This window comes from Larus michahellis, chromosome 8 (assembly GCF_964199755.1).
Source record: "Larus michahellis chromosome 8, bLarMic1.1, whole genome shotgun sequence".
In the NCBI taxonomy this organism is placed as follows: Eukaryota; Metazoa; Chordata; class Aves; order Charadriiformes; family Laridae; genus Larus; species Larus michahellis.
This window is the reverse complement of record NC_133903.1, coordinates 8,774,794-8,800,298: the sequence shown is the minus strand read 5'-3', so window position 1 is coordinate 8,800,298 and position 25,505 is coordinate 8,774,794. Positions and strand designations below refer to the sequence as shown.

The following is a 25,505-nucleotide window of genomic DNA, read 5'->3' as shown; positions in this document are numbered from 1 at the left end:
GCAAAACTGTTATGCTCAAAGAGTAACTCCCCCAAAAGACAGGCAATAGTAATTTCTACATAAGATTGCTTAATTTACCTTTGCTGCAATTGCAGAGCTAAAGGACCACTCCCTATTTTAAAACTGGCTCTTTTTAAAATTAAGGTACATCTTCGTCTTATTCTTTCTGGTTTAAAACATTGTCTGTAACTGCAGACTAAAATGAGATAAGCAGTATATAGCAAAGCAAAGCAAAAGTTCATCAACTGATTTTGTATCAAAATTTGAAGAGGAAAAGTTAGGGAGTAATTTTCATCTTTTTTATTGCTGCTTTTGATTGATTTTTTTCTTTCTCAGTGCCTATACAAAATGGCAGACCTATAGGAACATAACTCGTAGTACCTACTCTTCGACACGCAATGTGCCTGTCGGAGGCAGCCACACAAAGTATGCGGATGGTGAAAAGCGTAGGCGGCTCAGACAAAGTGGGTTTTCACAACAACTTGGAAGCTGAGGAGCGAGTCCTATGTACTATGTTAAGGAGGTTTAGTTATAAGGGTAGACTAGAAGACATTTAGATGTTCCAGTAATTAAGGATAGCAACGTTGGTCAATGAAGGGCCAAAAGATAAAATTCAATAGTCCCCACTTTGTTACCTAAACTGAACAGTAAAGCATTCCCATATGTAAAGCATTCCCATATTCAATTAATACACCATTGTGTTAATGTTACATCTTCCTGCTGAGACTACTCCAGTGGAATGCGCTGGGTACGCGGAAACTGAAAGCCATGCCCAGGATCGTTCGATTACGGATTCTTTACTGCGGAGGCATTTTTATCTTAAAGGGCATAATACACATATTATAGCTTATCTAATGCAGTATTTCCTGCATCGTTGTATGATCACTAAAGAAGGACTTTAACATCAGAATGGTGGATTTTAAAGGAGCAAGTCATTCTTTTTTTATTCTTTTTAAATGAGTAATTTTACTAATACTTTAATGCCATCCTAGTTCCACAAATTCCTCCATGTAGTTTGGGATACTTATCATTAATGTCATCTTATACAACAACATGCAACAACACAGAAATGATATCTGCATTTCTGGAGCCGGTCAGGGCACATCTGGATAAACCTCTCCTCATAAATACGAAAAGAGCCTCTCAAACTGAGCAGAGGGGTTCTCTTTAAAAAACTTGAAACTGGTCCATTTTTATTTATGACTTAAGCTGAGACTTCTGCATTCCAACATATTTCCATTGTCAGATGACAGAAGTCAGCAAAGGGCATAATAACATGGTATTCGGTCCTATAAGGAATACAGTACTTTCACATAATTTGATAAACTGCAAATCATAGTCTGCAAGCAGCAAGATAAGATAACTTCAGGCATTTTCTGATTTAGAACAGACAGAAACTATGAAAACTGCTGAAGTTGGACATGCTGTGGGAAAAAAAAAAAGAGCCAAAACCACAAAACATCTAGACTAAAATTACTAGAACAGCTCACTTCTGATCCGATACTTCCGAGCGTTTAGTGTAAATTCATCTTAAATTTTCTTAGAATCCATGCACAGTGGGAATTATTTTTAAAGAAGGAAATCTGAGCTTCAGGAACAGCCCTGCAGAATTCCCTGATGGGGGAACGGGGGTCCTGGCCAAGGCGGCGAGCGCAGCAAGAGTCCTCCCACTGCCCGCCAGCCGGGATTTCCAGCAGAAACGGAATTTCTGGGAATTATACCGGTTTTGACGTCAAGTATTTCAAAAGGAGCGCCTGAGTTCAATAACCTCAAGGAAGGAAAAATACGCTCCTGCCAACGACAACGCTTCTACCGACCGGCCGCGCCCCGAGCCCTTCCACCGCGGAGGCGCCGGCAGCCGGGGGCGCTCCGGGACCCCCGCAACGGCCGCCCCGGGCCCTCCCTTTCCCCCCGCAACGGCCGCCCCGGACCCCGAGGCGTCCATGGGACGTGTCGGAGCTGTACCTGGGATTCTGTCCGTCCCGCCCCGTCTCGCCGCCGGTCGACTCGACCCTTCTCGGGCCAGCGCTGGCCCCACCGCCGCGTCGGGGGCACGGAGCGGCTGAGGAGAACGGCAGACACCGCCTCAGCCGCCAAGCACAAACGGTACAAATTCAGCTCCGGCCATAGTTAAGAAAAAGGAGACCTTCCCCCTGCCGAGCGGGGAGGGGGAGCCGCTTGAGGTACCCTGCCTGGTCCGGCTCCCGCTCGGAGCGGCGCGGCGGGCCCCGTCCCCGTGGCTGCCCAGCTCTGCCTCCTCAGCCCCGCCGCAGAGCGCGGCACCGCCGCTCCCTCCGACCCCGCCACGGGACGGGGCGGCCCCCGCCCCCGCCCCCGCCCCCGCCCCCGCCCCCGGCTCGTCACGGGGCGGGCACTGCCGGGCCCGGCCCCGCCGCCTGCCGAGCCGGTCGATGGCAGGCGGGTGCGGCCATCACCGAGCTGTCGAGCCGGGGTGGGGGGGGCAGAGGCGCCATAGCCCGGCGGGTGAGGCGGAGCGGGGCGCCGGGAGGGCCTCGGCAGAGGGGCTGGGGGCGGTGGGGGTGAAGGCTGTGGCAGTTTCTCGGTCGGTTGCCCGCGGGTTCGGCCGTTGGGCTGCGGCGGGGCCGAGCCGGCGGGGAAGCGGCGGTGGCCGGGGCAGGCCGGGGCTCGGGCAGAGGCGGCCGGTCGCTCCGTGGGTCTCCTTGAGGAAAAAAGCTGCTAAAAAAGCTGCCACGAAGGAGGAAGGCTGATGAGGAGGCTCCTTCGCCTTTTCCCTTGAGCAGCTTCCAGCGTGTCCCCCGTTTCTCGATCCTTGGCCTTGGAGGAGCCTGGAAGCTTCTTTTTTTCATTTGGCTGCAGTGGTCGAGGAATTTCTTGAGATGCTTTTATTTAGTTCTGATGTTCCGCAGAACGTTTAGAGGAGGATTTTCTGTCTGAGGAAAGTTATGCTCTAATTAGACAAGTCATTAGGATATGTAGCGAGCGGCAGCATCTAACGCAAAACCGTGCAAGGTGTTGTACTGATGGTTACACGTACAACACTGCTGTTTTCAGTTTGGAGGTGTGATAGCACAACACCTACCTTGTTTTATTCTGTAGCTAAAATTAGTTGGACTTTATCTTTCACATCCTTCTCATAAAACCTTGGAGTTAGTCACCGCCTGTGTTCTGAGAACATCCTGGGGGGTCTGTTTTTTTGCCCTGATTCAGTGGTAGAGAGTTTTAATTGAAAGCTTATGTGTGCTTGGACTGTGTATTTTTAATTTGTGTGAACATGTGCATTAATTCCAGCTTACACCTCCTGCAGCTTTTGAAGCCTGGTGCAACACTGCAATGGCAGCTCAGATGACCGATGCTCATCGGCGGTTCTTGCAGGTCCTGATGTCCCATGGGATAATGGAAGGATCAGAGGCCAGGAAATTACACAGGTGCTGCTGTGAAATCCATAAAGGTGTGTCTCTTTTTTGGAGAAAAAGTAAGGAGATGGAAGAACTACTTTTTTCCCCTGGTGCAGCTTACAAATAATTAGATTTCTGAAAAGCATAGACCATCTAAAAAAAAGTTAGAAAACTTTAATGATGTGCGTGTTCTCTCTCTTTCCTAAAAGATAAAATAATATAGCAATGAGGAAACTAAGTTTTAATCAGGTCAGACTCATACAGAGCACTTTTTATTTTAGCAAAGATGTTTTTTATATGTTAGACATTTTAAAAAAAATTGATTTTTGACACTGATAGTGCTGAAATTTCCAGAATCTTTTCCTTAATGCTTATTTGGAAAGATTTCCTTTGGAATATAATATGAAGTGTATGCTGTTATCTGTCCTGAGTAAATCTGTCACGTCTGACTGATTACATGGTCAGATGGTTAGTTTTAATCTATGCTATACCAAGCTGAATTTTATGGCACATATAACCAAAAATTGGTTGTATACAATCAAATCTGTTTGAGATTGATGTTCAAACTCAAATAGTACAGAAATGTATCATCAACTTGGTAGGAATTTTTTTTTAGAGATCTGCTTGCAGATCAGAGATCTGTATTTCATTTTCACTAATTTTGAAAATGTGGGCACAAACCAAAAGAAAGCTGTAATGAGTAATATGTTTAGCACTAATTAATCAATAGGTATTAGATATGTCAGTGCTGGTTCCCAGAAAATAGTGAAAGAATAAAATTGCTCTATTTTCATCTTTTCCTTATTTATGAACGAAATTGCAAAGGACAAGGAATGCGTAAGAACAAAAACTGCTATTTAAAAGGAAACGCCCAAATGCTGTTCAAATTGGTGATTTTAAACCAGTGCTATTGAAATGCAGATAACTCCAGCAAATGTTGTTTAAAGTACACACTTAGATCTAATATGCACTGAATATATCTCAAGTTATTTTGTAGTTCTCTAGTATTTATGACTTTAAAAATAAAAGCTGTCTTAACATGTTATTTGAGGGGTTTAGTCAGCTCAAGGTATCTGTGTGAGTCTGTTGAGAGCTAAACAAATAACTGCAGGGGAACTGAACTATTCAGTTGCCTGTGGCTGACCGGGATGAGAACTTTATATCACCATTGCTAACTGGTCTTTCTCTCTGCTAAGAGAAAAGAGACTGCAGTCAGTGATGCGCACAACCTCTTGTGAACTCCGTTGTCCCTTGTTGCCACAACTGGAGTCCTTTCTGGACGATGGCACTATTTATGTATTTTCCTTAGTTAAAAGGAGTCAAACAGGCTCCATAAGTTTTCAAACTCTCCTGTGGCAAAAGAACTTATTTCAGCACCTGCCCAAACTTCGGACTGAAAAAATGGAAGTGTGGAAAAATAACGTTGCTTTTTACAGGTTTATTCCTGTATTAGTGAGAATCAAGCCACCGTGATTTGTAAAAGAATACATCATAAATGCTAGAGATGGCCTTAGTCAGTAGCTATGGCTATAGCGAGTTTATTGTGAGTTAAGAACAAAGAACCTTAAGAAAAAAACTTTTATGGCTTGATTTTGTTTTCAGTATGCAGGATCAGTGAGCTGTACTGCAGTGAGAGCTGATAAGAGTTGTTATTTGTTAGGAATGTTTATTTAATAGAAGGATTTAGATAAAAATGGCTCCATTTTTTAGGCTGCTGCCTAACAAGTACTTTATATTTTTTCTGCATGGTGACAGTTGATGTGTAATGGAAAAGTTTGCGAAATTACACAGATAGAGTGTGGGAGTTTTGACTGTAACGGTTTTATTACATGTTCTACCTAGGAAAGTGTTTTGTCCCATTGGGAGGCAAAAGGATGTTGAACTTGACTCACAGAACGGAACGCTTCCCCCCCGTTTGTTTTATGACAAAAGAACCAGCAATATGACAAACCCATTCTTGTTAGGGGCAAAGTTAACAATATCACAATTTACGAGATCATGCTAATAGCATTTTTATGAGGAAACTCCACCTGGTGACTGTTTCTAGATGTTCTTGTTTTGATGTAGTTCCCTCAAATATATCTTAATACTGCTTGGTGCGCTCTGAACAATAATTTTCAAATTGGATCAAAACTAATGTTACTAAAGCTCATTTATTTGAATTAATTCCTTTCTCCTGCAGGTTGTAAGCAGTACATAACAAGGCTGCCTCCTGTCTATGACATTGGTTTCCTTAAATACAAAAGAATAAAAAAGCTGTGCCAAACAAAGTCAAGTCATGCAGTAATCAGCCTGCGCAGCCTCCGCGCAAAGCGATCTGAAAACGTTCCCTCCTGGTGTTTGGCATGTTTTCTTGTTCTGGTTTATTTCAAAATCTTGAGCCTTTTGGCTAGGAGACACCTTCTTATTTTTTTGTGTCTCACCTGCATGCTTCCTGTTAGCAGACAAGTGTCTATGCAAAAATCTGCACACAGCTCTGAAGGAAAAGCTCCAAACATCTATCAAAGCGCTGCATAGGACCACTAGAAAGTGTTCGGATTAACGCTTACTATCAATTAGGCTACAAATTGCAGGCTTGTTGAGGATTATAATTGCTAATACCTTTTCACTGGAATGCCTTAATGCATGCCGTTTCTGTCTGCATTGTGTTACGGCTTCTCCAGTTATGAAACACATTATAGTAAAAACTTAAGTGCAAAGTTAAAGACATCTTGCAGGTCTCTAATAATAATAGCTAAGGTACCGTGATATTCTCTGCATCGTTTCTGGGGTGGCTCTGTGTGTTGTCTGTTGGTGCCGGCTGGCGTTTCATTTGTGTAGTCAGGGAAGTAGTAGACGAGATCGCTATTGTTGGATGCCTTTACAAGACACTGTCTGTGGGAGGAGAATACGTAGAATATTATTCTCACCCTGACCCCAGCCTGAAATCAGGAAATGGTAAAAATAGGAGAGTTTGTAGTTATTTTTCCTGCTGTCTTCCAAGCCAGCTGAAGTGCTTTAATAACTGAAGCTCTGGGCTTATGCTACTCTAAACACAGCTGGAAAGATTGTGCCTCTCCCCTGGAAAACACATTTCTCTCTGTAATAGCAGGTGTAATAGCAGGACACTTTTTTTTTTTTTTTTTAAATACAGATCATGGAATAAATATTGAAATTCACGTGCTCTCTATCGCTTGGTAGATTTACAAGTTTATCTGTTTTTTTCATGGATTCAGCACATCTTAATTTGATGAGTATTTAAATATAACAACATTGGACGTTTTTGTGACCAGCATTTTATTTCCCAAAGACATGGTCATTCTCAAGTGTTTTCTTTGCCAGTCTTCAAGGCCAGAGGGTTAACAGAAAACACAGATCCATTTTCTTTTGCTATATTTTTTGATGAACGTCAGGATAATTTGGAGGGACAAAATCAGGTTGCCTTTCAAACCAACGGCCATATTTACTGAAGATAATATTTATGCAATTAATTATAAAATATAACTATGTATTAAGTTACAGTGAAGTTCATTAGAAAAATGTCTGATACAGTCCATATATGAAAGGATGTTTAGAAAAATGGAAGAATGAGAGAAAACTGCTTTTTTCCTGCCTATTTGGCTGTACAGAAGGAGTGTATTGATCAACAATTTACTAACATGGATTGTGTCAGGCTGGCGTTTGTCTATGTTTTGTATTTTATTTAACTGTCTTGGTAGCTGAACTCAGAAGAAAATAACTGTTGGTGTCAACTTTAGTCTACAGTCACACCAATTTCTTAAGCATAATATATTTCATGCTTGGCCGTTGAAAGACCCACTAAATAAATTATATATGAGAAACGGGCATTCATAGAACAGACAAGCATTTTTGCTTTACATGTTTTGTTTGTTTTGTAGTATTTAGTATTGTAGGCAGAGCCCCAGCAGCTGCTCCGGTAAGTGACCCAGTGTGCTCATTATTCTTATATCTTGTCTGCAAAGTTCAGCTAGAGCTTAGGGGAATTTTTCTTATCTGTGGTGGAATTTGCAGATAACCATCTGTTTGAGGTCTATGTTTTATGTTACCAGAGAAGTGTTTGCATTGCAAAACAACAGAAAAATCCACTGTACTGTTGTTTTGGTATTTTGCTTTATAATGCATCAAATATGTGAAAACTAGGAAAAGAAAACATGGCTCTTGGCTCCTCAGACTAGGCATTTTTGTGTAGACAATAAAGGCTATCACAAGGCATCGACAGAAAAGCGGCTGGGGAAGATCAGTGGGAGTGTAGACCGTGAGATCACACAATTCCTCAGAAGTACTTTGCGATAGCGTGGTGAACATTCGTAAGTAAATACACTGTTGTGGGAGAAGTGAACGGTGAGGAAACGTTTTTGGTGAGGATGAGATGAGGTTTTCTGGTGGATGGCTGTACTTTCTCCCATCTCATCTGCATCACGTTGCCCATTACTAGTTCTGGAAGCCATGCTCCTGCCAGGCTCAGTCGTACTCTTGTATCTTGTCCCAGTGCTACGCACTCTACAGGGACTCTTCTGTTTTTACTGTGGGTTTGTATCTACTTATCTATAGAATTTAAGGTCAGAACAAAGTAATCTATTTTTGTGTCCGATGTAACGCAGGCCATATTTTCTGCTAAATATTTTTTGCTGCATATCAGATGCCTTGTAGGTGGGTTGAATCATAAAATGTAGAGAAGCTTATCAATTACTCACTTAGCTGTTACGGTAATGAAGACTGACTGTATCCCTGGGGTCAAAATTCAATACTCGCAGTGTTAAGAAGACTGAAAAAAGATTGAATGTGTCAGTCTCAAGTTGTAGTGCAGCAGCATTGTAGCAGAGCGTAGGTGTTAGTCATCGCTCAGGTGGTGGGTTAGTGATTACACTTCAAAGCTGAAGTCTTGGCAGTGAATCCTTACTGAAGTTCATTGCAACTTTTCAAGTGTATTAGCATTGCAGCGCAAGTGAAATCTGTCTGCCCTGTTTGAATAACAGCATTTTACCTCCCTAAACTCGTTTGCGGTCTGTTTTTATTCTAGGTTGTTGTTGCAGTAAGCTACTAGAAGCTGCAACTTGTTCTTCTTCCCAGTGGTTCTATTTTTCATGGGAAGGCTGAAACACGTGTGGTAGATGTATGTATAGAAAGAGGTTTAATGTGAAAGGTTTCATGGGAGTTTAAAATAATGTAAAGCAGGCTATAAAAAAATTATCAGTGAATGATGTAGTCTAGTCCATAGTTGAAATGTCATTAAGTGCTCTGAGGCAGCGATTACCTGGTTTTATATACTTAGGTATAATAACTTGTGCTTAGGTATAATAATAACAAGGAAGTGTTCCGGCTTGTTTTTCGTGTTGTTAAACAGAAGGAAAAAAAGAGGTATTGTACAACATGTTGCTGCGAAGTGTAATTAAGGATATCTTGTTTTTAAAGAACTTTGTAAACAAGCTTTTAGATTCTCCTACCAGTAATGGTTCTGTTGCTTCAGATTTTTGTAGCTATAATAGTTAGATGGCAGCATTTTCAAATCATGATAAGGAGCTTCTTACTGTATTAATCATCTTAGTACTAAGAGAGTAACTGAAGGAAATGGGAAAAAAAACCCAACCAAAACCCCACCACACTTTTTTCCTCAAAGAAAATAACTTTTCTGAATGTTTTATTCCTCTTTTATTCTGCAAAATGAAAACTGAGCATCAGTGACTTAAAATCCAAAGTAATTTGTCATGTTACTCTTCATGGCTTGTTCTAGTTTTTTGTTTAATTCTCAAGTTTGCAACTGTTCGCATTTTTCTATGCCAAAAGCTGTTGTATAGTTATTAGTTTTTTAAATATGGTTTGAAAATCAGTCGTAAATATCAACACAAGTTGCCAGTGGCTTATGTTACATCTGCTCAGTGTCATCAAAATAGAAGAAAAGCATGACATTTCTGTAATGTTACTTTGCAAACTAGAATTGTACTTAATCTTCAGCTTAACCTTCTGGTCACACAGGAGATGGAAGCTGAAGTACATAGATATGATAACTCTGTGTTTGGGTTTTAGATGAGTAAAGGTCCTATCTCTTTTCTTTTAAAGTATTCATGCAGCTTATTTGTAGTATTTTGCTGCAAACATGTGAGCTCTAATTTTATGATGGTGCCAGTATATTTTAAAATTTATGATGAAGCTGTGGCATCTCAGAGTAAGTAATAAAGATGCCTGTTGTTCATTTGTCTTTCAGCAAGAAAATTTAAAATAGTACCCATTGAAAAGTGGTAATTAGCCAAGAGTGTAAGGTTGTTTGTTATGCTACCTGCTGTTTATAGTGTGCATACAGACACGTTCAGGGAAGTTTCTGGTTTCGCTGAGCACCTCTGCTTTATCTTCAGTGAGGGATCTGTTCAGCTTTTCTGTGGAAAATATTTGAGTTTATTATTAAGAGTTTGTTTAAATTTAGGAAAAAAACCAAACAAAACCAACCCACCCAAAACCCAAAACCCCCAGAATATTTGTGTTCCATTTATTTACTGTTTGCTGTTTCTTTGTTGCTCATCTGCTGTCATTGAACTGAAATAATTTCTTCTAAAGAAAATGCTCCCAAGCAGTGTTCTAGGGTAACACATAATGAGCTCTCTTTCTGTTGGTGTCATGTATCTTTATTAAGTGTTCGGAGCTGAGAATTGTTTATTGACAGAAAGAACAATAGCTGGTTCCTTCATATATTTGGTTTTAAATGCTGTGAACAACTGTGTTGTGTTTATAATTGGGTGCTGGAATAGCAATTTGCTTTGATTTTATTTGACTGAAAACAGATTATAGTAAGTACGTCTGTGATATTGTATTTTTGAGATTGCATTTTATACTCTAGAGAAGGAAATAATTTATTTCTTTTACAAAAAAATAATTTACAGCAATTGTAACTTAAGTCTTAGATTATTTTTTTAAGGTACTACATTTTACAGGGGATGTTATTGTAAAGTAAGACTTTTGAAAAATTTAATCCAGTATTTTGTAAGTAGGGTAGTCCTGGCTCCAGTATGGGTCTAACATGCTCATGTTACAACAAGGTCTTGTATTGACACCTCTGAGATACGTTGCCAGAAGAAAAAAGGACAAAGAGATTCCTGTACATGCATCGTCAGAATACAAAGATTGTCAATATTTAATGAAGGTCACGTTAGTTTGTCTAATTTCTCCTCAAATCTGTTGACAGTAAATAACTTGTTTTCAGTAGTAATGTATTTGAATAAACGGTTTCTATCCAATCAGTTGTTACGGCTGCCTGTACAAGAAGTGTTTTGTAGAGGTAAGTTATAAGCTTCTGCAAATAGTAAAGGGCATTTATCATTTCTCCTGAGTCTGGAATTGTAAATTTTGGTGTGGTCTGTCCCCCTTGCATTTTTTTATGGGGAGTTATAACCCTTTTTTTCCATAGCAGATCTACTTGAGCAGCCATACATCTCACATTAAAATGTTACAGCTGAATATTCTTCTGTTATCTTGCATCTTACCCTGTTTTAGATCTGTCAGTAATGCTCCCTGGCTTTGATGTATGCAGTGTTTCCTGCTGCCAGGGGCCAGGCAGGTGGCAGGACAATTTGACAAAATTATACCTACTTTAATATTATACTTACTTTATTATTGTTCTTGCTGTTTGTTTCTTTGTTCACTTAAGGAGTCTTATATATCAGAAACATTAACTTTCTGGGCAGGAGCATCCCGTGACTGATGTTTTTGTATTGCACTATGCTGTAAAATATAGTAGGGTTTTGAGAGTGGGACCTTGGTCTGATGCCATTACACAAGTGATTGACTCTTATAATTGAGAATAGTATTAAGTTATCACTAACTGGTGGTATTTTTGAGACATCAGTCATTTTTCTAAAGTTACAAGCTGTTACTTAGCTCTGTTTTTTAAACCCTAGCCTGCTGAAGTCAAGAGGAGTTTTGGCACAGACATTGTTTTGTTTTGGACGGAAACTCTTGAAGGCGTGTGCAAGGAAAAACCATAGCATGTGCTTCTACAGAATGACTCCAAAGTCCATCTTAATTACGTCTGTGATAGAACTTCTGCCAGTATTTAATTTGTTTGTAGAACATGACATGAGGTATTGCCTGTATTTCTACAACGCTAGAATTTTAAGTTTTCTGGTATGTAACGTGATCATTTACATGCCATTAATTTGTGAAACAGAACACAAAGGAACAAGGAATCCCTTGTGTGTAAATGAGAGAAAGCACATGTGGTTTTGTATTGTGCGTAATAATTTTTCCTGGTCATGTTTTATTTTCAATTCAATTTAGTGCAAGTGACTGTAATTAATGGATTAATGTGGTGATTTCCCTACAGTGAGGCAGAATGTCTGGACTCTCTCTGAAGTCTGACTTTCAAGGAGCTGAGCTTCTCTGAAGGGTAGTGGTCAGAAGCACCAGAAAATGATACATCTGCTGAATATAACTGACTCTGCCTCACTAACTTTTAGCTCTTTTACCTAAGAAAAAAACACGTCTCTGCAGATAAAACATAAAAAGATCTGCCTCATGTTGTTTGGGTTTTTGTGTATATCCTTTTTCTTATTTATTTTCAGTGTACTACGCACATGATAAACTGGATGACTTCATCAGTACTATTAACAGTCACCTACAGCCCTTGTTTATGCAGATCCGGAAAGGAATGTCGGAAGATGATGGGAGAGCACATTATGCTTTAGTAAGTACGTGATGTGCTGCCATCGCGTGGTTTGGCTTCTCGTGGCTAGCTCCTGGGCAGCAGAGGGAGCCTCTGTGGCTGCGGCTTCAAATTAACCTTTTAATAACATGCCAATAAAAGGGCTGCACACCTTCCGTTTGTAAATGGGCCAAAAAATCTAGCTGTATCTGTGCATAATAAACATAAGGCTGCCCTAAGTGTCATCGTTGGATGTTAGAAAGATTGAGTTACCTAGGGTCCTTTTCCTACAGTACATCTGTAATAGAACTGCTATTTAGGGAAAACGGAGAATCTAGAACTGCAGGCTGCATGTGCCAGCAGGGTTCTCACTCTTACCAGTGTCTTGTGTGGTTTATGTGGGGCTGTTCCGCTGTTCCGCTGGCAGCTGCTGTAGAAGCTACTTCTAGGACACGGAAAAAGGAGGATAAACTACCAGGAGCTGAGGTGTGTGGAAATGGGACATGGCAGCAAGGAATACAGCAGCCTCTGATTTATTTAAAATAAACATTGCTTAAGTGCTGAAGTGAAATTTCTTTTTCGCAGGAGACTTTCTTTCTCAAGAGGAATTTTTAAGCTAGAAAGCACAGAGAGCCCTCCAACTTTAGTTTTCTCTTACTCAAAAATCCACGTAGCATAGAAGGGTTCCTAAGGAATGGCCTACTAAAAGTTTCCCTAGATGCTCTGAAATGCACATGTCAGAGAAGGAAGGGTACATAGTAATTTTAAAATACTGTACAGGAGGTATTCTAACATTAGCTGCTGCTTTTAACCTTTCTGGGTCATTTTGCCAATTAAGTTGAGCTATTAATAAACAGCAGTAGGATGTGCAATAAGAATATGAAATAGCAGTAACTCTTTTTCACAGTGAAACAGAAATGTGTATTATAACATAGTTACCACTACTGTCCAGCACAGTATCCTGGTGTAGTATATTAGTTCTACTATATAGAACTAATAGTCTATATTAGTTCTATAGGGGGGAGGTGGGATTGCTTAAGAGCTTGGACTGGGCAGGGGGAGCTGTGGAGAATAAGGGGCTGGACGATCAGGGGTTGTAAAGAAAGGACTTGAGAACCATCGGTTGCCAACTTTAAGGAACAGCCTCTTTCATGCCACTTGAAGAAATGACATTTCTGTTAATTGTAAGATGATGTATTCTTTACCCACAGGATCCTTTACATTTTATGGTGCAGAAATACAAAGGCACTTTGATTTCAGTTTAAGTATTGTTTTTTTCATAGGTGAATTTGGCAGAAACTGAAGTAACTAAAATGGCATCTGACTATACAGAAAATGAATTAGAATTGTTCAGAAAAACAGTAAGTATGTCAGTTATTAGTAAATCACATTATTTGTGAAAGTACCATCTGAAAATGAATGGCCATGGAAGTGAACGGAGATGCGGTTCAGGAACTAGTTGCCATCTTACCTAAGTTTATCCCAAATCGAATGGGGGGCGGGGATGGGCACATAGGCAAGTAATGATTTTCTGTTGAAAGTCAGTTATTAAACTGAAACCAGCAATAGGGGAGCGCTCCTTGGAGTTAGCCGCTTGACATACCTGCTTTTAGTTAAACATACACCTTTCTTCAGCGTTTGCTGTTGTGATTGCTGAATTTTTCATTGGCTTCAGTGGTCTAGTAATATACAGTAGATTTTAGTGCTAATAACATAGAAGTTGGATTTGCTAATCTGAATAGAAGCATTTGTCTATTGTTATTGCTTAGCCAATTACTTCTGTGTTTAATAAACTAGTCATGATGCTGCTTTTTAAAAAAGAAAACATAGACTTTAGAATTTTTTAAAGTTCCAAATAGAAGTATTGGGGTGAGATTCCAGAACATTTGACGTCTAATTTCTTATCGACAGCTTATCTGTGAGTTGTGATCATAGCCATTTATCTTGCATGTTTTAGTGAGTTGTTCTCATAGTGTCTTGAACTTTGAGGACTTAATTTCTCCAGCCACTAGACTTTTAAATATTTTTTTTTTATTGCACACTCATTAAAATTAAATTTTCTGTATAAACTGGAAAGAGAGTTGTGTTGACTATTCTGTGACACCTGCAAAAGTCTAATCTACATGGAAAGTACCCAGAGATTTCCCTGCCCTCCCCCCTTATTGGTGGAAGCACCTATACAGCCCTGTCAGCCCTGCAGAGGTGGCATTGTCGTGGTACATATTACTACTGGCATACAAACGCTGCGTGCTGCTCTGGGATGATGAGCAGCAGGAACGTTTCCAATGAGAGATTCTCTGAAGATTGGTAGTACTGCTACAACCTTCAAGTGCCAGGTATGTTCAGCAGCACCAATGACTCCAGAGTGGACAAACTTCAGTAGTGAGAGATTTTTCCTCAAAAAGAACCTTGACAAACAGAGCTGTCACCCCCGAGTAGGCTCAAGGGTCTGTGAATGCAGCTTCATTTAGGCAGCATTCTACAGTTCTATTTGTGGAAATGTTTTCTTGGCAAAGATTAAAATTGTCAAGGTAACAATAGTTTCAGATTTTGGCCTTTGTTGTACAGTTCTGGTTCAAGCCATATACTGTAGTATGTATCATATGTGGATGCTAAAAAGCCGCACGTTGCTATAAGGTGTGTCGGTATAATTGCATGGTTTTTTTAACATTCAAAATGTTTCTTTCTGTAGATGGACCTAATCATTTCATCAGAAAATGGCTTTGCCTCTTCTACAGATATTTTAAACTTGGCTGACCAACTTAAGACAAAGAAAATGAAGAAAAAGGAAGCGGAACAAGTGCTGAAAGTTTTTGTGGAGGATAGGTGGCTCTCTGAGGTAACTGCTGTATCTTTTCAAGTGTTGATGTTTTAATAGGTCCAGCTATTATTTTCTTACGGATGTGACGGTTGAAACCGAAGCTGTTCTTTAATGAATGATGGGAAGAATGGTTTTGTGGAGCCCGTGCTTATTGCTGCTGCAGTGATTTTTGCAGAAAAGGTAGTACTTTTACAAGGAAAAAGTTCTCAGGGAGGTTTATACAGGGCAACGTGGTTTCAGTTTCTTGTACCTGAGCTGGGTGGGCATGTGTGACATGCGGACATCCTTTGTACCCAATAGCATGCCATACTTAAGCTTAGAACAAGAGCTGGGGAAAGCTGTTCGGGGTGATCAGTGCTGCGAGTTACATGTAGGATATCCTGAAAAGCAGCGAGGCCAAACATGTTGAAACCTCCTGTACCAGAAGTGCAGGGGCCACTGTGCACGTTTTTAACTCCCTTTTACTTTCTGAGGGAGAAATAGAGATGAGCTTACCATGCGGACACTGCAGTTGCTTCCCAAGTGAGACCTCAGTCCCATTTCTGCTGGATTCATTGCATCATAGATCTCCAGCTTGCTGCCACACATTTTGTTATGTTAGAGTGATTTAGCAGAGATATTCAAAGATACCTCAAGCAATAAATGCCTAGATTTCGCTGAAAGCCAGTAGAATTTACACTACTGTGCAAATGGAAGGTCCCAAAACTGCGTGTCTTTGTTAAGAAGAGCATGCTTGTTCATTTATACCTTCCAAGGACTAGATCTTTGTTAAAGGTGTGAGATCTTTATTCTGATCCTCTAAACAAATTAATTCTGGTATTTCAAAGGTATTTTCAGCTTTGCATTGTACCAGTGTCAGCATGTTAGTTTCATGATGGCAGAAAAAAGTGCATGTCAAATGCTTGCTAACAGCTGGTTAGAAAAGTCAAAAAAAGGTAAAAGGAATTACAAGAAATTCCTCATCTTGCCACTTATTTCCTTAGAGAAATGGAGAATATACTCTGCATACTCGCTGCATAATTGAGATGGAACAATACATTCTCAGCAACTACCAAGATGTGGCAAGGAAGTGTAACATCTGTCACAGCCTTGCCATCCAGGTAAGATTTATTACCCGAGTAGGCATCTGCTGATGTACTTACGTGGTTATAGATGAAGTTTGTGATACTTTCCTTCGAGTATTAGGCAGGCAATGATAAATTCTGGTCTTGTAATCTGGTAATGCTGCCCATGTATATATAAAGAACCCTCCCCCCCCCCTTTTTTTTTTCTTTAGTGTAGGCATTTTATCTTCTGTCTTTGGAAAGAAATCCCAAAAACTTGGCTTGGAGCAGGATCTCCAAGTATAAACTTGGAGAAAGCAAACTCGCCCAATAAGGAACATTATTGTGCTGTCTTGCTTTCCAAAGCCAGCAGGCTAGAAATGAACTCCTTATTCTTAAATAGGCGTAACAGTGAAGTGTTAACTGTATTATCTTTGGACCTTACAAAAAGCAGTCTTCATGGGACATGCATTCATCTTTGGTCCTGGGACTTTGGTTCAGAAATTCCTTGTGTCTTGGACTTCAGAATGAACATGTATGCTTCATATATAGCATGCTAAAGCACTGTTTTTTGATAGCTGGCAAGTTACTAGTTTAGTCTTGCTACAGCTGTTGTTACAGCCTGAACTCGTATTTCAAAACTACTGCACTCTCTTGCTCCTTAACCCTGCATCTTCTCATCTTCCCAACTAATGTGCTTCTATGTTACTTTTTCCATCCCAGTTGGTCTCCTTTATTGCACCCAAATAGCTCAGTGTTGTTTGTCTTTCAAGCTAAATTTTGTCCATGTAGAGAGAGAGTTACTTCCTAGTTTCCAGGAAAATACCTCCTTTTATCATTTACTAGCTTTGAGTATTCACCAACTGCACTGTGTGAACCATTCTTTGGAATAAAGCATTGCATATCTGCCACCATTTGTGACAACTTTATTTTAAACCAAAGGAAGGTTAGAAAGATTTTTTTTTTTAATTTTTTTTTAATCAACACTTCTGATTTCAGAGCCAAGTATGTGAATCCTGTGGAATTGGAATGCATTTACCTTGTGTCAGAAAATACTTCAGAACTCAGACTGAACCGCGCTGTCCACAATGTAATGATTTCTGGTCTTGTGACATTCCAGGTACTAAGCACCCTATTTTTTAAAAAAATTAGTGTAATAATACTTGAGAATGGACTGTGATAATCAGTGGCACTGCCTGTATTATTTGTAACTGTAGCTGAACATCAGTTATTTCTGACTTCAGTTGTATATTTGTGACAGTAAACCATACATGGGCAACACTGAGCCCTGAAAGTGCAAGGATTATGCCTTATGGTCACGAGCAGATCCTGTGCATATTGTTTCTAACAACATTCAAGTGTGGAGCCGGGGCGGGTGGGAACAGACACAAGACATGACACTAAAACTTCTGGAAATACTATGCTTCTAAGAAGAGCACAATCTCTTCATGATTCCTTTATTTAGCCAGGGAAATTGGACATTCCAAACAGGAACATGTAAAGCATTTTAAAAATATGGAGGTTATACAACATCATCCTTTTTTGTGTGTCATTCATTAACCTTCCTTTTGTTTTCTTCACAGGTGTGAGTCGGACAGACTCCCAGTCACCATCAAAAACAGGGAGAACAGAGAAGAGCTTCGTTCTCAGCACTAGACGATGCTAATTGTAAGACTTGCTTTCAGTGAAATCTTTTTCCCCACTCTTGCAGAGTGGCCAGACTGTATTGTATTCATTAGTAACAGTGTGCTTTCAGTGTACTTATTTTTTCCGCAAGTTTAAAGACTCTTACAATAAAACTATCATTGACCTTCCTGTTCTTTTTCACAGTTGTGTCTGCATGCTTTCTTGGAGGCTGTTTTGTGTGTGTATTCTTGGGTTGTGACTCTCAGCGTATGTTTGGGAATGAAAGATGCAGGTGTTTTTAGTCAATCCTGCAAGCTGATCTATGCAGGTGAGCTATTGAAAGAATCCTTTATCAGCAACAGTATTCCCTATTTGTAATTTCACTTGCACAACCGAAAATGAAACCTGTTACTAGCACCACAGGGCTTCAAGTAGGTGGTGGTGGGGGTCAAAAAAAAAAAAATCAGTGTAGCACTCATGGTCTCCTCACTAAGGCAGCTGGCTGAATATCTGATCTAGGGGTAGAGTTTGAACACTTGTTGCATTGTTGCTTGGGTTTTGTCCCTTCTTTGGGCATGGAAGTGTTCATCTGATATAAGGCCAGGTCACAAGCAGCTACACTCAATAAGAGAGGGAATATTCCCACAGTCAAAACAATTGGGAAGAAGTAGGATAAGACTTTTGGGGCAATGCCAGCTTAGACAAATTGCCAGTCTGCAAAGCGTTGAAAAAATAAGCATCTTAAGATTCTTTTAGGTTTTGGTATTAGCACTTCAATCTCCAATTTTATGTAAGGATGCTTTTTCCTTTAAGAGTGAGTGAGCTGAGGATTTTCATCCTTTTAAGACGAGAAGACGAGGACTAGATATTGCCAGGTACCAGAATGGAATGGCAGCGTATCTTTCCTTAGTAGAAATGTGTGACACTGCAGAAGGCAGAGTGTCAACAGTTCAGCTGATGGTTAATCAAAGTATGATTAAGCTTCAGTTCATTTAACTGCAATTAAACTACAGATTAACTACAATTAATTATGTTCCTACGCTTTAACACTAGTAACTTTGTCTTTATAGGAGATTGGTATCTTGCTTCGTGTTAGCTTTTTTTTTTTCCTTTAACATATTGAACCTTTGGATTCCCTCATTGTTTATGTAACTACAGTTTTTACTGTTATTAAATCCAAGTAGAAGATAACACTAACCTGATGTTCCAAATATAGCTTGAAGCAGAGTCCTGGCAGTGCCCATATATAGAGCTGTTTCAGATGTACACATGCATACAAGATGGTGACCTAAGATGGTCTTTAAGAGGCATTCATACTAGAATCATCCACAAAAATAAAGTGGCTGTAGCATCTTCTTTCCCTTTACCCATCCAGATTTTTTCACCATGCTGAAGGAAGAGTTTGTTGTTTTTTCAGATTTTTTTAATCCACTTCTAACCTTTAGATAGGGAAGAGCATTCCACACTTAAAAAGAATTCTCTTATGAGAAGATGCCAGATTCTACTTTTTCTGATTTGTAATTCCTATTCCAATGCTAACAGACTTTATGCATGCTTCAGAGCTATGACCACCAGAAACTGACAGAGAAGCTGATGTCAAGTGATCGTACATAGTGCCAATATTTAACTGGAATAAACAGAACCTGTCCAGGCATCAGAATACAGGACTGAAACGCAGCCTTTCTGAAATTGGGAAACTTAAGTAAGTCAGGATCTTCCACATCAACCTATTAAAAAACAAAACAATCATCAGTAGAATGTCTTTACTCAAATACGATTTGATGAAGTAACATTATTGATACTAAAATTTCAGGCAACTATTTACCTGACTAGTGTTGTGAAGAATATGGCTTTCATGGGGATACAGGTTTTCTGACTCCTGTGGCGAATATAGACGGATATACTTTCTTCCAAATACCTGTGTGTATTACAATAAGTGTTTTCCATCTGTCATTAACCCGCGCATTACTGGAAACTGTGGGCCATAGCTGGCAATTTAACAGTAAAATATACTGGATTACAAGAAGCATCATTAGCTTTGTTAGTAATAAACAGACACTGCTATAATAAAAAGTTAAAACAAATCAGACTGTTGGAATTCAAGTACATGTTTCCTTGAAGCAGAAAAGAATTTGAAATACCAGGAAGTGCTTTTAACCAAATTACTTTAAATTTAAAGTTAAGGAACCCAATTTATACAATGCTATTTGGTCTCTACGTAGCTAGAAAGCTATTAGAAGAACTGAGAATGAGGAGGTTGAGTCTTCAGTGCAGTTCACGTCAGCCTGCAGAGGTACCTGCCCAGAGCAACTCCTAAGCTTCCATATACTCCTTCAGCTTATTTCTGTGTCATTAAATCAATTATTTCATTGGAGTGCTTAACTGAAAGACTAGAATTCATAAGGCAAGTGGACTGACTGACCTGAATGCTACACTGAATTGCAAGTCATAGGTGCCTGGAATGAAATGGCAGAATAAAAAAGTTAAAGCTGATTCCTGCGCTGATACCCGCAGAAGGCATAGGATGAATATTCATGCTGCTTCTTCCAGCATTCAAGATTTCTTCAAGGGCCAGGCATGATCACATTTGTTTGGAACTATCACATTAAACGGTAAGTCAGTACTCTGGCTAACCACAGTACACTGGGCTGGCATTATGCTACCAAACGATTCCTAACCAAGCTGCTTTTCCTCTATCTTAACATCCCTTCCCATATAATAGAACAGGATTTCCTGATACCTTACCAACACCCAAGTTGTTATGCTAGACGTTTAGAGTTTGTTGTTCATGGACAGCACATAAATGTATTCTAAAGTGCACACAAGTATCAATGTATTCCTGCCCTGTCCTACTCTTGACTATCAATGGTTAAAGCAGTAGAGCATTGATCCAAATAACTATAGCTGTCCACGTGTTTTTAGGATGCCTTCCATACCCCAAAGGGATTATGGATATTAATTATCTCTCTAAAGAACCAAGTGTTAAATGATATTTTTGGTGATGCATGAAAGTAAAGAGAATGTTGGTTATTCATCAAAAAGCACATTTCCTGAATCCTTGAAGTTTTTTTGCAGGGTGGGTATTACCTGGACTGCTGTGAGCTATTAATGTCTCCTTCCTTCACTTGCCTCGCTGGGTTAAGACCTTGTATATTGCGAGAAAAAATGGCTATCTTCCAGTAAGCAAAAAACCCCTTAGCATTTGAAGAGGTACAGTTGTGAACTGCTTGGACAAGGAATACATCTTTGGACTTGCTCACCACAAAGGGCCCCAGTATTTTCCCATGTTACCCTGCACTAAAAGTCATCATCGAGAAGCCTACCAACAGTGACTCACTTAACAGCAATGAGGTTGCAGTGCAACTATTACTGCATCTGACTCTCGATGCACGCGCGAGTAGATATTTTACTGGGTAACCTGAAGTGGATTAAAGTATGCACCCAAGTCCACCCAAAAATCTTGCTGTTCCAGAAAAGGAAGTTCTTTGGTACGCTATGACAGGATCCACATTCTTCTCAACTCTGTTACAAATTCCTTGTGTGGCCCTGGAAAAGCTGCTGCTTGTGATTTCCATGTATCATCTCTAAAATGAGGGTAAGTAATGGTCTATCTCAAGTGGCCTGCAAGATTACATTATTAAATTGCAGTATTGACAAATGCAACAGAATAGCAAAACACTACCCATGTATTCCCTATCGTTCAATTGGTCATCACGTTGTCTGCTACCCTTGTCTTTAACAGCTACATACCATAACCATTTTTTCTAGCCATTAGCGCTAATGGCATGTGTAGAGTAAGTAGAGTACAGACCTGAGCTAAAAAATTTTGCTGGGGATCCTGGTGAAGAGGTGAGATAGTGCCTTCTGGACCAAACCAAGCGTTAATGGTGATGTCATCTTCTTCTCCTTCCCCCAGGCAGCAGTAGTCAGGGATACTGATATCCTCTTTCAATTCTGGAATCTACTCCCATAAAGAAATAAACATTAAAAAGGGTATGTGCTGACTTGCCAAAAGTATGCAATTCATAGAAAAGAGGAACGAGGCTTGACACAAAGAAAACAAATGATGTGCTTGTCCAGCAAAGGTAGGAGAGAAGTAGCTGAACTGATTGGAATCTGCAGGAAACATCCTCACACTTTGTGTGCTAGCAAGCAGATTCTGTTGGAAGGGCAGGTGGGAGAAAGAAGGGCGTTTCTCATTCTTCAGAGACTCTTTGCTGTAGCAGAAACCAGAGAAACCCACAAGAATAAGTAGGTTTGCAGTCATGGAAAAGGAGCTGTTGCTCTTTTATATACTAAGCTTGCTTCTCTGTGAGGCTCCTTTTTACGTCTCCCACCAACCTGTTCTTGGGTAAACTGGAATGACATTTCAGAATATGGTGAACATATCACTGCTGAAGACTCTTTTCTGTCCAAATGTCTTCCCTGACTTAAATATTCTTTGGGGAAATGCTGCTTTCCAGGTGATATCCTTGCTAAGTATATGCTACATTGTGCCAAAACAGCACTAAGACTGAATGTCTTCACCCCTGAATGGGTTTTGTTTCCGTGCCTTTCAGCCAAATGGAACAGACTCCTCCCTCTGTTCCTTCAAATTGTGGGAATAGAAACTTAATAAATACTCTGAATTCTCTCTACACCCTTCCATGTAGTAGAGTTGACATCCTCAGAGATGAGGAACACTTGACTGCAGAAAGATAAAAACATTCACTCAGTTTTACCTGATCAAAAAGCTGGTGCTGGGCAAGGTATCCTATGCTGTTCTGAAATTACAGCAGAGAAAGAAAAAAAACCACATAGTGACATATATAGTAAGACTTGTCAGTCAGTTAATTTACTTATAGGTAACATCTATTTCCAATGTCCCATTTCAGAGTACTGTAACTGTTTCAACAGTTGACTAGTATGAAGTGTCTTATGAAATAGTAACTTACACCTACACTGAAATTGTAAGAGTGTAGATATATCCCCAAAATCAACAAATTACCTAGCTCAAGTTACTGGAAAAAGCCTAGCTATAATCCTATGGCTTCTCAACAGTTCTGTTGTCAATCCTGTGACAACGCTCTGAATCTTTATAGCTAGACCCTGATGGTACAGACTAGTTCACCTTCACTCCCTCTAGGTATCCCGATATTCTATTCCAGGCTGCGCCACAGATCAATTTGCAATGGCACACCGTCCTTCCTGCCAGAATACTAGGAAACAGAAGTGAGGGCTTCAGATCCTCAGCTGTGAAAGTAAAAGGACATTCAACTGCTAATCAGCTTTTTTTTTTTACCTAGTGGCATGTGAATTTGGATCTTGATCCTAGATCTCAGTAAGCAGTTTAATTGCCAAGAGGAATAAAACTGCTGGCTGAGGATCCCTTATCCTTAGGCTCCACTATTCAGGTTTTTGCTGCAAAAGGTATCTATCTATTCATCAAATTAACAGCTGCCACACATTTGATTATATAAAAAAGAATCAAACATAGGTATTGTTGCAATAACTAATTTGTAGCTTCAGATCTTGAAAATGTCAAACCTTTTAATTCAGAGTTGTGCTTACAGCATACCCCCTCCCTTGACATCACCTCTAAACGTGTGTGTTCTGAGCAGAAATTCTGTACCAGCAACACACTGCTGTATTTGGAGATGAAACAGAACGAGAGAAACAGACCGCATTCACAATATACTGGTTGATGAAGTCGCTGACGGTCATAAGCTTCTGAGACCATTCCTCATCTGTGTATCGGGTACCCAATTCCACGGGGACTGTGCGGCACCCTGCGACTTGACAAAAATAGTCCACACTGGAATAAAGGAAGTTCCATTACCCTTTTATACTGCTCTTCGTACTAGTGTTAAATGCAAGACAATCGATCAAAATCAATCTTTTAAAGAAATAAAACTCTATTACCATTAGTTTCTTCTCTCTCCAACCAAGCAGCGACAAAAGGCAGCAGAAAAGGATGCAAGCGGCAAGGAAACAAGCAGTCAAGTTTGTGTGTACATTATGGCCCACTTGTCTGTTCTGGTTTAAAACCTTGTTTACCTCAGTAAACTATTGTTTCCTTATGAGCTAAGGAGATTTAAGCTGTTGGTCTCTGTTGACTAGGGATATCTATCTTTTTGCTGCCTGCTGACACATTTGCTAAATAAAGTCTTGTATCTTTTTGTCATGAATTCTAGATCAACTCTCTGTCAGTACCAAAGTCTCTATACAGGTGCCAATAATATCCATCCTGGCTAAAATAAGAGGAATTACTTTGATGGGTGGTATACATCTCTCCATTGACAATTATATTAACTAAATGAAGAAGTTAGTTAATTTTTTTAAGTATCTGAAGTTAAGCAGTGGAGTACCTTCCCTCAAAAAAGAATAAAACCACTATGAAACAAGTGTGTTCAGTTAATGTCAATTTTACCCTTGGCTGTGGAACAAAAGCAATTGCTCAAACTAAGCATAAGTGTTTTTCCCCCCTTTTCTAAGGAATCATGAGCTTTATCTCACAAATATGCGATTCTCAATATTGGAAGTGTTGGCTCCATTGTGCGTTACACATGCAGCATGATGTTATTACTCCTGAATGGCAGTGTCTGAAACTCAACACTCAAACACGATGCTGAATAAACATCGATGCCTGTACTTGTGAATGAAAAAGCCAATCGTGCTTATTCACGCATCTCTGAAATTCACTTTCCATTGCACTAATTATCAGTGAGTTCCAAGAGGTAAAAATCACTGATCTGTGTCTGACACAGACACACTTGAGATGTCAGCAACTCGCCAGAGCACTCCCGGCACAGCCCCGGAAGGCTGGGACGAGGGCCAGCACCATCCCTCCCTGGCACACGGGGGCACTTACCGTGCAATGCTGTGGATGGTTTGATGCTCTTCCCTCATCTATGGAGCAACTTCTACAGAGCAAAGACAGCATTGCAGCAGGAAGGTGCTGCCAACAAGTCACTCCCAATGGCACCTGTCTTCTGTGGAGGTCTCTACTGCTCTACCGAGCATCAAGATACCAGGCACAGAAGATGATCCTTGCTGTTACTAGGACAGGGAAGAAACTCTTATTTCTCACCTCCACTTCTTCATACACGGCCAGTGGTCAATAATCCCCTCTAAGACCACAGGCTTCTGTGGAATTAGATAGTTCTCTCTGAAATGCTCCAGTGAAGGGCAGCGAACGTGCGGAAGCGCATCTTCTGGCTGCACAATGGGGACGGGAAGGGGCTCAATCCGGGCCCTCTGCAACACACAGAGACGTTCTCCTTCAACAGCCGCCAGCGAAGGCCCCACCGCTCCCGGAGGGGAAGGGAGGGACGCCGGGGAACGCCGGCCCCGGGGCAGAGGGGGAACGGACGGCGGGGGAAGCCCGAGGGGGGGGAAGGCGACGGGGAGCCGGGCGAGGGGCGCGGGAGGACAAGCTCGCCCCGGGGCCGGGGCCGGGCCGTACCTTGGCGCTGCCCGGGGCGGCGTCGCGCCGCTCCCCGCGGGGCAGGCGGGCCTGCAGGACGCGGACGAGGCGGGCGAGGACGTTGTCCAGGACGGAGGCGCCCATCAGCAGCCCCATGTCGCAGAGGTGGACGGCGGGGACCAGCGGGCGGCCGGCGGCAACCTCGGCCAGCGCCCCGAACAGGCAGCCGTAGGCGTAGACCTGCCGCCAGGCCTTGCTGACCTCCCGCCAGGGCCCCGCGTTCAGCCTCTCCCAGGAGTAGTCACGCAGGATGTCGCCCAGCCGCCCCAGCGCCGCCGCCGCCGCCTCGCCGGGCCGGCCCGCCGCGCCGTAGAGCAGCCGGCGGGCCCGCCTCAGCAGCGGCAGGACGCAGTCCTCCACCTCGCCGCTCAGCGACAAGCTCAGCCCTTCCTCGGAGCCCGGCAGCAGCGCCCACACCGCGGCCCACAGCTCGTCACCCGCCGCCGGGCCCTCCGCCATGACGGCAGCGCCGCCGCCCGCCGCCGGGCCTGGGCGGGCCGGGGGGCGGGCCCCGGCGGGCCGGTGCTCCCTCCCCCGGTGCGGG

At 41.3% G+C, this 25,505-nt stretch overlaps 3 protein-coding genes across 8 annotated transcripts in view; 1 reads left to right on the top strand and 2 right to left on the bottom strand.

Annotated features, from left to right (window-relative positions):
• The window catches only part of IL4R (interleukin 4 receptor), a 17,372-nt gene extending 15,057 nt beyond the window's left edge, over positions 1–2,315 (bottom strand). Inside the window, exon 1 of one of the 2 annotated variants that reach the window (XM_074597135.1) lies at positions 1,966–2,315. The gene's annotated coding sequence lies outside the window, so the exon portion shown is untranslated. The remainder of the gene's footprint in view (positions 1–1,965) is intronic. The other variant, XM_074597136.1, reaches the window with a different exon arrangement.
• On the top strand, positions 1,384–17,941 carry NSMCE1 (NSE1 component of SMC5/6 complex). Of its 5 annotated transcripts, none has more exons than XM_074597139.1 (9): positions 2,351–2,484; positions 3,287–3,430; positions 11,927–12,048; positions 13,290–13,367; positions 14,699–14,845; positions 15,811–15,927; positions 16,870–16,990; positions 17,454–17,538; positions 17,701–17,941. In XM_074597139.1, the coding sequence occupies exons 1-8, from the start codon at positions 2,412–2,414 to the stop codon at positions 17,534–17,536; spliced, it is 885 nt and encodes a 294-aa protein (XP_074453240.1). In that variant the 5' UTR covers positions 2,351–2,411; the 3' UTR covers positions 17,537–17,538; positions 17,701–17,941. The 5 variants fall into 5 exon arrangements, with proteins under 5 accessions (XP_074453242.1, XP_074453240.1, XP_074453239.1 ...); XM_074597142.1 differs by having other exon boundaries at positions 2,408–2,484; positions 3,271–3,430; XM_074597141.1 differs by lacking the exons at positions 2,351–2,484; positions 17,701–17,941 and adding an exon at positions 1,384–2,106 and having other exon boundaries at positions 17,454–17,697.
• KDM8 (lysine demethylase 8) lies at positions 17,787–25,505 on the bottom strand. Its single transcript, XM_074597137.1, has 7 exons — positions 24,941–25,505; positions 24,566–24,732; positions 23,158–23,290; positions 22,218–22,259; positions 21,308–21,457; positions 19,322–19,414; positions 17,787–19,223 (listed from the first exon to the last, which is right to left on the bottom strand). Exons 1-7 carry the CDS (start codon positions 25,418–25,420, stop codon positions 19,059–19,061), a joined length of 1,230 nt encoding a protein of 409 aa, XP_074453238.1. The 5' UTR covers positions 25,421–25,505; the 3' UTR covers positions 17,787–19,058.

Excerpts from the sequence above, each read along its gene's own strand:
- KDM8 (XM_074597137.1), bottom strand. The coding sequence starts at position 25,420 with ATGGCGGAGGGCCCGGCGGCGGGTGACGAGCTGTGGGCCGCGGTGTGG. Across the intron at positions 22,260-23,157 it reads ACCAGTATATTGTGAATGCG|AACAGCATAGGATACCTTGC; the intron begins GTCTGTTTCTCT and ends CTGTAATTTCAG. Across the intron at positions 21,458-22,217 it reads AGCACCAGCTTTTTGATCAG|ATTCCAGAATTGAAAGAGGA; the intron begins GTAAAACTGAGT and ends TTATGGGAGTAG.
- NSMCE1 (XM_074597139.1), top strand. The coding sequence starts at position 2,412 with ATGGCAGGCGGGTGCGGCCATCACCGAGCTGTCGAGCCGGGGTGGGGG. Across the intron at positions 3,431-11,926 it reads CTGCTGTGAAATCCATAAAG|TGTACTACGCACATGATAAA; the intron begins GTGTGTCTCTTT and ends ATTTATTTTCAG. Across the intron at positions 12,049-13,289 it reads GGAGAGCACATTATGCTTTA|GTGAATTTGGCAGAAACTGA; the intron begins GTAAGTACGTGA and ends TTTTTTTCATAG.